Source organism: Loxodonta africana, chromosome 13 (genome assembly GCF_030014295.1).
Source record: "Loxodonta africana isolate mLoxAfr1 chromosome 13, mLoxAfr1.hap2, whole genome shotgun sequence".
In the NCBI taxonomy this organism is placed as follows: Eukaryota; Metazoa; Chordata; class Mammalia; order Proboscidea; family Elephantidae; genus Loxodonta; species Loxodonta africana.
Window position 1 is genome coordinate 28,527,078 of NC_087354.1, and position 10,955 is coordinate 28,538,032.

A 10,955-nucleotide genomic window follows, 5' to 3' on the forward strand; every position below is an offset into this window, starting at 1 on the left:
AATGAGATGTCCGTACAAATGCTTGCCTCCCCCCAATCTCAGGCAATCCGCAGGACATTCCAGCTCTCTCCATGGGAACAGCTCATTCCTACAGTACAACCCTGTAGGAGAGACAGCTGCAGCTTCCATGAGGAATGAGGGGAGAGAGACAGGGGCAAGAAGAAACAATGATTAAAGGCTGCTCACTTGAGGAGGGGCAAGGGAAGGGTGCAGAAAGGCCAGGAATTCACCCTTCAGGAAAGATGCTCTAATACCAGCTTCCAACTCTAGCTATCCAGCACTCCGACACCCGCCTTCTGCTCTGTATCCACAGGCAGCCCTGGCACCCAGCCCTCCACTCCCCTAGCCAGGCTCTCTCTGGTCATGGGAAGTCAGGGTCTCAGTCCTGCTGACCATGCTTCAGTCCAGTGTGGAGCTGACCAGGACCCAGCCACTAGCTTCCTGAATCCCCGCCAGCCTCAGCTGGCACCTGCTCTATTGTGAGGGCTGACCTGACCTTAGAGGCCAAGACACCAGGGAGGGGTGGGTCAAGGAGGCCTAGGAAGGGGGTGTGGCTGAGACACGGCCTCCGGGGAAGGCCAAGAGAAGAGACCACAGGCCTCCCCCACAGGTACAGGCCTCTGACTCTGGGTTGGCCCATACGGCCTGCCCAGCACCACGCCCTGAAATAGCCCGCTTGCCCTCCCCTACGCTCCTCAGCCATGGCAATTCTTACCCAGGGGACTGGAAGTTTACAAATAAAGGATTCTCCAAAAACTTCAGAAACCCTGGTGACATAGTGCTTAAGCGTCTGGCTGCTAATCAAAAGGTTGGCAGTTCAAATTCACCAAGCACTCCTTGGAAATCCTATGGGTCAGCTCTAATCTGTTCTATAGTTCTACTCTGTCCTACAGTTCTATTCTATCCTAAAACTTCACGTCAACTCTCTTATTTTACTATTAATTTAGCATAATAGTCATATATTAGTGTGCATGTATACACATGTATATGTGTGTGTACGTGCATACAGGTGTGTGTATACACAAAAGAGTACAGGCAATACAGCTTAACAGTTAAATGCCAGAGTTTTCCGCCATTTACTGGTTGTGTGACGTTAACCAAATCAAGCTCTTTTTCAGGACTCAGTTTCCCCATCTGTAAAATGGGGTTAGTAACGTTGTCATTGTTCATTGCCAACGTTGTCATTGTTCATTGCCACCGAGTTGATTCCGACTCATGGTAAGCCCACACATGCAGAGTAGAACTGCTCTGTAGGGTTTTCAAGGCTGTGACTCTTAGGACGCAAATCACCAGGCCTGTCTTCCAAGGTGCCTCTGGGTGGGTTTGAACTGCCAACCTTTCAGTTAGTAGTCGAGCACTTAAGAACGTGCACCACCCAGGGACTCCCGGGCTAGTAACAGCGGTATTTACAGGATTGTTGTGAGGTCACAATAAGGCTTAACCAACCAGGTACCCGTCGGGCCGAGTCCAACTCACAGTGACCCCATGTGTGTCAGACTAGAACTGTGCTCCATGGCGTTTTCAACGACTGATTTTTCAGAAGTAGATTGCCAGGCATTTCTTCCAAGGCAGCTCTGTATAGACTTGAATCGCCGACCCTGTGGTTAGCAGCTGAGTGAGTTAACCATCTGCACCACAGAGACTTCTCAATGAGGAATATATATAAACCCAAACCCACTGCCGTTGATTCGATTTCCACTCATAGCGACCCTATAGGACAGAGTAGAACTGCCCCATACAGTTTCCAAGGACTGCCTGGTGGATTCACACTGCTGAGCTTTTGGTTAGCAGCCGTAGCTCTTAACCACTGCGCCACCAGGGTTATATGGCATACAAAGTGCTTAGAATAGGGTTTAGAACATAGTAAGTGCTCAAAAAATGATTAGTTATCATGTATTGACAGCTTACTATTGGCCAGGCATTAACAAGGCACTAACCCTCAGCCATACCTGCCATAAGGTAGTCATTCTTATCTTTATTTTACTGATAAGGAAATTGAGGCCTAGAGGAGGAACGTGATTTTTCTAAAGCCAGGGAGCGGCCAGGCAGAGAGGAGCTGCTAGGGAAAGCAGAGCCAGAGAAACACACAGCTGCCAGAGCCCTGTTCACGTTCCAAGCACGTGACGTCTGTCTGAGGGGAGGAATCCTAGGCCGGGTCTCTCACCGCCCAGACCTTGGGACACTTGGATGGGACAAGCCAGGTGGGGGACCCAGGCAGAGGTGAGGCCCGATGCTGGGCTCCCCAGCCCTGCATGTAGTAGAGCTCAGCAGCACTGCTCACGGAATTTACTTCTAATTGGCATGGGCTGCAGGCTGTGAGGAGCCCTAGGGCTGCCAGCCTCGCATGGTTGCTGCCTCTGGGGACCCTGGATTTGGAAGCATCGCTCCAGAGGGAGATACAGTCAGAGGGGAGGCTCAGACTTTGACAAAGTGCCCAGAACGGGTGCCAGGGTGGAGTAGAAGGTGGCACCTGCACCAGCAGAGGGGAAATCACTTCAGAGAAGTTCTCTGGAAGCTCACAGAGCTCAGGAAAGTCCCTGCACCTCTGGGGACCCTCCCTCGGGATATGAGGGAGGAGACGACTGCCGAGGTCCCTTGGAGCGCTGCATTCTGGTGAGTCTGGCACTTGGGTTAGGCAGAAACCTGGGGTCCTCCTCAGGGGTTCTAAGGGCTCCCTGGCACCTCCAGCTTGCTGTGGCTTCACTGGAGGCCTCGCCCTCTATGACCCTACCCAGCTAAGAGGGGCTCTCAACACGCCCTGCACACAAGGATTATCTGTGTTTCCCAACGTGAGGCCAGTGAGGCTCAGGGAACGACAAATGACTTGAGCTCATCACTCAGCCTGTCACCGACAGATCTAGGTGATTGGGGCCACCCTCTATCCAGGCCCCTCTCTGATCCAGTTGCCAGGCCACTCAGCCACCCTCTTCCCCAAATCCCTCAGAGATGGCCATTCCCATAGTGCTGCCCCCTGGAAGAAAAAGAACTTTCTGGATGAAAATACGTCTGCCTCTCCCTTCCCACCAAGCTATAAGGTGTCCATCTGAAGGGCCTAGGGCTCAAGAGACAATGGAGCCAGCAGAACCAGCCAGCGGGCAGTCAGAGGAGCACCTGAGGAGGACCACGAGTCTTGGTGTTTCTCTAGGTCTTTCCTTTGGTGAGCCATGGCAACTGGACCATTGAGACTCTCTCAATCTCTGTGTTTTGTTTCCTTTTGTTTTGTTAATCTGCAAAATGGGACTAATAATCTCCATTTCCATACCTCTGGTAGCTGTCACAAAAGCGAAATCAACAACTGTGAACTGGAAAGTGTGGTATAAATGAATGATGGGGTATTAACAGGGCTGAGGAATTTGCCACCTAGGGACCAAAAGGTAGGCTCCTGATGGACACTGGGAGGCCACCTTTTAAAACTGACCTGGCTCCTAGAAGGGGCTAGTGGACGTTGGGAATCCTGATTGGGAACAGTAATCCCCTATCCTACCAAGCCCAATCCTATGTTACGTTCCCCTTGCCCCTCCCAATTCATTAGCCCCTACTTGGACCGCAGCCAAGAAGGGGGGGTGGGCTCAGGATGGCCACTCCTATCACTGATCCATCTCCCTCCCAAGCTCAGACCTTTCTGATCACAACAACAATAGTGGGCACCAAGATCACTGGGTGATAGCAAACAATTAACACACCCAGCTGCTAACCAAAAAGTTGGAAGTTTGAGTCCACCCAGAGGTGCCTTGGAAGAAAGGGCTGGTGATCTAGTTTCAATAAATCGGCCACTGAAAACCCTATGGAGCACAGTTCTACTCTGACACACATGGGGTCACCATGAGTTGGAATCAACTCTACGGCGACCAGCTGGTATGCTTTATCAATAAAAATCTTTTAACTTTGAAACCCTCATATTTATTCAATTCTACTCTTCAATCTATATAGCACATATTGAATATTCCTTTTGGGGGGTCAAAAGTAACTTGAAGTAGAAGTTCTAGCATTTTCTTCTCACACACAGCAGTGGCCCCTGCCCCAGCAATGAGGATGAAAGTGGTGCAGAGGGCCATCCCCTCCCTGCCCTGAGCTCCCTAGGGGGTGGGGAATGGAGAGCCAGGAAGCTGGGTGTCTGGCCCCCGGTGAGAGGCTGCAGACCCACCCAGCATACACTTATTAAGTGTGTGTGGCATCTGGTCTGGGAAGCTGACTCCAAATTGTATGTGGCACTTCCTGGGTGGCCCAAAGTTTTCTAGAGGTGGGAAGGGAAAGAAGGGGAAAATGGTCAACCGGCCAATCGGGGAGCATCTATGCCCTCCTCCCCTGCGCTCCTCCTAGCCCACCTCCTCCTGGTGACATCACAAGGGGATAATTTTAGAAGCTCCACCCAGGGGCCTTGCAGAGCCCCTATCAGTGTTCCTTAGACCTGGCACGGTACAGTGTCTAAGCTGAAAGGGTCATTCCATTCCGTGGCCTCAATTCATGGTTGAATTTATAGGCTCAGGCAGGCAACACTCCACTGATATGGCTCACAGAGGTTAGGGGCAGAGCCAGGGGTGGAGCTCAGGTGTCCATCTCTCTCCCTAATGTACCCTACCCCTGGCCACCTGGTACACATCTGCCGATGGAGAACTTGCCATGGGGACCCCAGGAAGCAGCAGGGATGCCCGGACCCACTGGCAAGGGCCACGCTGAAGGAGGGCTGCAAGCTGCCCACAGTCCCACCCGAGAGCCAGCTGGGATTGGGACTTGGCCCCCCAGAGCCAGACAGAAGGAGCTAGCAGGCAGAGACTGGCAGCGCAAGTACTGACAGCATCCCCGGGGAGTTAGCATCAGGGCCCCGCCCTCACTCAGCACACTTCCCTCTAGCCAGGCAGAGGACAGGCAGCACCTTGCAGGACCCTGAGAGCCACCCGGGCTCCAGGCTGGCTCTCAAGGGGCCGCTACACAGCACTCTCCAAGTCACGGCCAAGCTGGGCTGGTGTTGCCCAAAGCTGTCACGTTGATGCCCTAGGCCTCAGGGTGGACCACTGAGGACTCACGGGTCTTCTCTAGCTGAAGTCTCTGCTCCAAAGAGGAGCCAAGAAGGCCTGGGGCCCATGTAAATAAATGCCCAGGGCCTCTGGAGTCCAGGGCCCCCGGCCTTCATCCTGGAAATAACTCTTTCTCAGGGCTGTGATCCCCTCCCCCCCAATCTCACCTCAAAGGCCTCTCACATCTCTGCCTACCTCTCCCAGGCCCAACCCCAACCTGGGGCTCTTACCACCTTCCTGGCCCTCCTGACTGAGCCGATGATGCCCCTGAGGGCTGGCTCACACATCTGCCAACCATGGCTGGGTCTCCCCTGGATCCTTAGCGAGGTTGAGACTTAAGGAGCCAGCATGGCGGCCAAAGCCCCAAATGATCCTTTGCCCAGCCCAGGAGGGCCTAAGGGAGGGCAGGGGAAATAAAGGGACGGGAGAACTGCCAACTGCCAGGGAACCACGGTCTCCGCAAGCACAGGGAGCCAGCCCCAAGAACACTTGGCCCAGGTAACCCAGCAAGGCCATTCTCTCTGCCTTGATCTTCTTTCTAACAGCCCCGAAGGCACCACTGCCACCCAGCCCCAGGCAGGCCCGGCCTAGAGGGCCGGCCCAGCCAGCCCACCCTGCCAGCCACTACTGCCTGCCTTTGTGACGTCAGAGCCCAGCTGGGTGCGGCCGCACACGGACCCACCTAGGTGAGGTTACTACGTGCCAGGGGCTCACTGGTAAAGGGCTTGGCCTCCTGAACAGAAAAAGGCCAAGAGGGAGGGCTTCAGAGCAGCCTGGCCTTACAGCTGATTTTCTCCTGAGACTAATGGGGTGGCAGTTCTCAGTAGACTCCGGGAGCCACTACATACATCACCCCCAGGAAGCAGAACCACAAGCCTTCCTTTCCGCTTGTCCCTCTTAGAACTCATGTATAATCTATTCGAGACCTGAGGAAAAGATCTCAGATCACCATAACCCAGATAGGTCAACAAGCCCAAGGACAGGAGGGAGAATCTATGGAATCAGATGATTCTAAGACCCATCCCCAGATCCCCTTATCTGGGCCTGAGGGAAACCCAGCTTCTGCCCCAGGCTCTTTCTCATACCCCCAGAGTCTGCCCAAACTGTACCCTGAGGTGTACACTGGTACCAAGAGCCTCCGGGGAGGCTCGGGGCCTCTCGACCCCGTGTCTTTGGTAACATCAGAAATCTGAAGAGTACTGGCCTCTCTAGCAAAGCACGGGCTCCCGTGAAGCCCTCTCCCCATGCCATGCTAACGTAAGGCCCCTCTCTGCCCTCAAGTCCCTCCTTCACGCCTGCTCCCAGCCCCACGGAGTGGTGGGACCTGAGTACTGGTGGTGGACAGACGAGTTCCACGTCTGATTGCATACTGGGGTTGTGTGCACCAGGGAAAGTTACTTGACCACCCCAGCCTCCATATCCTCTGGGGTGACAGCTGCTTCACAGGGGGTACGTGATCCCCCTGCTCTGCTGGTCTCAAGGGTAGATGGCTGGACCCTTTCCCCTCCTGGTTCAGCCAATACTAACCATAGATCTAATAGGACACTGGGGAGAAGATGGGGCAAGGAGAGGTCATCTGACCTACAACCTACAACCTCTGACCCTCCCCCACCTGCCACTCTTCACGGCTCCCATGGGAATCCAGTTTCTTTGATCTTAGGTGTTGCTGGATTTAGGGAAAGGGCTCCTGACTTCTTGCCACAGAGAATCCTAAGGCAATGATAAGAGCACATACAGAGGAGTTCCCAGTCTACCTGCCCCTCCCTGTCCCCCCATGCCCTCCTGGGCCCTCCAATGGCAAAGGGGCAAGAGGCCGACCAGTCCCCTCCTATCACCTATCTTTTCAGCAGCCCTGTCTTGGATTCTCTGCCTGGATAGACCATCCCGACTCATTCCTATCAAACTGCTTCCACAAGCTTCGTTTTCAGAGGAACGACACCTCTGTATGGCTAGAGAAAACCTACGTGATTGTGGCTGTCGCTGTCTCCTGAAGCTTTCTACAGAGTCACACATCCCTCCTGCTGCCAATAAGCTAGATGACGCTCACTGCTCCCAGAGACCCACACTGGGTACCTAGGGTACCCCCTCTCTAACCCTGGGCCTGCTCAATCCCCCTGGAAATTACTAGATTCCACTCCTGAGCTCCAGAGCCCACCGCTAAGCCCCCCTACACACACACGCACACACACACACATACACACACAGCCCCGTGGTGCACTTGCAAGCCTGACTCTCCCAACAATCTCACTCCGGACCCTCCTCCCTGCATCCCGGAGATGCTGGAACGCTGGGGCCTGCAGGGAGCAAGAGACAGAAGGGGTCCACCCTCCTCCCTCTTTCGTCTCCGCCACCCATGGCTGTTTATCTTGTCATCTCCGGCCAGGGTGAAGGGTGTCCGGGGTGAATGGCTGAGTGGGAGAGCTGAGATATGGGTCAAGCTTGTCTCCGGGGCCAGGAGGCAGGAACATTTCCTGGGTGGTACATTTCCCTCAAACTGTCAGCTGCCAGAGTGTGAGCAGAGTCTCCATTAAGCCAAGAGGGCCAGTGGGCTTTGCAGCCCCACTGCTCAGGACTGAGGCTAAGGGAGGGCTACCGCCTGGAAGAGTGGGGCAAAAGGCAGATTCGGCCCATCTTGAGTCTGCCCAGGGGGTAAAGAGCCATCCCAAATGCCTCCTGCAGACTCCAACCAGGACTTGGTGCAAACCCTTCTCAGCATTCCATCCACTCCCAGGGTCCCGAAAGGGTGGGGGCTTTGGGGGAAGACAGACTAGATGTATCCACTGAACAATCCTAGTGATATCCACACCCTTCTCCCAGGTGGTAAGACAGGAGGGGGTTCGCCTGGCCTCGTGGGCTTCCGGAAGCACTGGTGAATGGGATAAACGCCCGGCAGGCTCCCTGGACTCTGAGCTCTTCCTTTCTCCCCCTCCCAGGCTTCTGCCCCCCATGCCTGCCCAAGAAAAATAACAAGAAGCAAAGAGCAGGCCACCACACGTCTCACTCGGACAGGGCAGACTCAGCCAAATGCCAACCAGAGTTCGATTCTCCAGATACATGGATCTGAGTGATCATATAAAAGCCCCTCCTCCCCCCCCCCCCGCAACACACGCCCTCTCCTCTCTCTTCGGCGTCCTAACTAGGAATCATCCCGAGCAGTTAACAAAACCCCAACAGGGGAGGGCTCTGTGGGCGCCCAGATGAGGAGGAAGGTGGGAACAGGGGGTGTCTCGGAAATACCCAAAATGGGGTTGGAGAGGGCGGGCAAGAAGGAAGGGGAAGAGGCAGGCGTCCATGACGGCCTCCACACGTCCAAAGTGTCCCCGCGAGAAGCCAGCTCCCAACTTGTTTACTTGTCAGCATGTTTGGCTGTTTCCAAAAGGAAACAGTTAAACATCTCGGCTGGGTCGCGAGCAGTCCTTATCTGTCACCTTCCCTCCCAGCTAAGCGGTGCCGGTGCCACTGCCACTGCCGCCGCTGCCGCCGTCACTGCCAGAGAATCGAATCTCGCCTACTTTATTCCACTTCAGCGTGGCCAAACTGTTGCTGTTTCGTGGGGGGCAAAGGACCCAATTCGCACCCACGGAACGAGCTAGCAGCCGGTGGGTGCGGGGGCGGGAACTGGGCCCCGCGCGCCCTCGGCTGGCTGGGGTTCTCTCCGGGGAGAGAGCCACACGCACACACGCATCCCAGGATCACGCCTCGCCAGGGCCGGAGTCACCTGGAATACGCGGCCCGTGAGCATCTCCCGAGCCAGAGCGAGCCTGCCGCGCGCCCGGCGGGCGGCGAGCAGCGGCGAGCTGGGGTGGGCGGAGGGCCGACTCCCGGGCCGGGGGAGGGCGGACGGGCGAGAGCGAGCCGCGGTGTGCGGGGGGAGCCGGGTTGGGGAGCGGCCGCCTGACTTACATGGAAGTGATATTCCTTGAGATGTCCGTGATGTTGATGCTGGCGTTCCCATTGCTGTTCCCTGAATCCTGCCCTTCCAGGAGGGGGAAGAGGTTCCCATCGTCCGGCCGCCGGCAATTGATCTCGGTCTTGCTGCAGACACAATTTGCAGGGCAAGCCAGCACGGAGCCCACATAGTCCAGCCAGACGCTTCCCAGCAAGAAAATCCGCCAGAAACTACACTTGGCTGGGCAAAGAGAGACATCCATTTCCGATCGCTGCTTCTAAAAAAGAGGAGGAGGAGAGGAGAGGGGGGTGGGGTGGGGGGAGTGGGGAGAGCAGGGGGGAGGAAACAAAGACGGCGAGGGAGGGGGGAAGGGGGAGGGGGGCCTCTGCCTTTGAAACGCCGAGCGATCAGATGCAAAATCCTTCAGCGTCTGAAACCATCGCGGCCGCCGCCGCCGCCGGGTCGGAGCCGCCGGGAGCGCCTAGTGGCGCGGTCTGCCGGGCATGGTGGCCGGCTCGGCGCTCGCTGGCTTGCCGGGTCCGGGGGCTCGGGAAGCGGGCCGCGCTCTCCGACTCCGAGACTTTGCAGGGTTGCAACAGACGGTGGGGAGGCAAAAAGAAGGAAAAAAAAAAGGAAAAGGAAAAAAATGGTGCTAAAGTCACCAAGTCCCACCTACTGGGCAGAATGAAAACGGACACACCTGCAAAACACACACACTCATGCACACACACATACACACACCCAGAGCCCGGGAGAAGGAGGAGGAAGATGCAGTGGGAGCTGCAGCAGCCGCCGCGAATGGCTCGCCGCGCGCCTGCAGAAATGTACAAGTGCTCCGAGCCTTACGAAACGCACGGGTTATCGGAGCGTCTTCCTCCGCTCCCTCCTCCCGCTCTCCTCCCCTCCCTCCTGGCGGCCTCCTCCCCCTGTCCCCCGCCCGGGCTGGGAGCGGCAGGAGAGCGGAATCTCCCCCTCCCTCTCCCCTCCCCCTCCCCACACCCCTCGTTCTCCCCGCCCGTCCTCTCCCCCTTCCCACCCCACCCACCCACCCACTCACCGGCTCGCGGCGCTCGCCGGCACCGCCACCCGCAGCCGCGCGGCCACCCGCCCGCCTGCTCCACGCCTCGCGGCCCCGTGCCCGCTCGCCGCAGCCAAGGGGAAACCGAGACGGAAGGGAAAAAGTTGCAGTTGGGATTGCGAGGGTCAGGGCTGGGGAGAGGGAGTTGGCGAGCTGGCTGCGCGACGCGGAAAAACGCTCTCCTCCCCACTTTTTGGCCCTCGCGCTGCCCGGTTTTGCTGCAATCCGGACCGCGGGAGGAAGTGAAATGAACGCTGCCGAGGTGGCCGGGGAGCGCTCCCGAGCTTGGGTGAGGGGCGCAGGCTCGCGGACGGCGACAGGGGGTTCGGGAGTATACGGGACCCTAGAGAGGCACTCGGGGCCTGGGAAGGGGGCCGTGGACGCGCAGTCCTCCGTCTGAATGACAATCATTTCTGTAATTAAGAGTCCGGAGAGCTGGGCTCGGCTGGGAGGAGACTGCGGGTCAAAGCACCGTTGGTGCCCCCGCGCTCCCTGCGCCTTCTTGGCGGTGGGTTTTGCGTTCGGCCTTGGGCAGGCAGGGAGCCGGGAAGAAAGGAAAAAGCGCCGAAAGAGCTGCTCTGGGGAGCCGAGGTGGCCCCGGGTGAGCCGTGCGTGCTAGAGACGCGGCCAGGGAAATTGAGATGCAAGGGGCATTTTTTGGCAAGCGCCACGCTTGCCAGCACCGTCAGAGGCCGGCTCCTCGGGCTCGGCTTTCTCCGGCGGGTTGCGCTGGCTGCCGGGTGAGGGGGCGGGCGGGCTGCTTTCTCCGGATTCGGGGGGCGCACAGCCTCCCTCCTTCCCTCCCACATAAGCACCCCTTCCTGGTAGGGGCGCAAAGCAGGTGCAGCCTTCGACGCGAGCTCAGATCTTGTTGGGGAGAGGAGTGGGGTCCCCGCTTTTTGCCTTGGTAGGGATTTTTTTTTTTTTAATAAAACCTAAAGATGCCAAATGTGAGCTGTTGGCTGAGGAAACC

General features: G+C 56.9%; 1 protein-coding gene across 6 annotated transcripts in view; it reads right to left on the minus strand.

Annotated features, from left to right (window-relative positions):
* The window catches only part of NTRK3 (neurotrophic receptor tyrosine kinase 3), a 474,569-nt gene extending 465,403 nt beyond the window's left edge, over positions 1-9,166 (minus strand). For all 6 annotated transcript variants that reach the window (XM_064267105.1, XM_003413897.4, XM_003413898.3 and 3 more), the window contains exon 1: positions 8,919-9,166. In XM_064267105.1, the coding sequence (XP_064123175.1) occupies positions 8,919-9,166 (248 nt within the window). The remainder of the gene's footprint in view (positions 1-8,918) is intronic.
* Between the last annotated feature and the right edge of the window lie 1,789 nt (positions 9,167-10,955).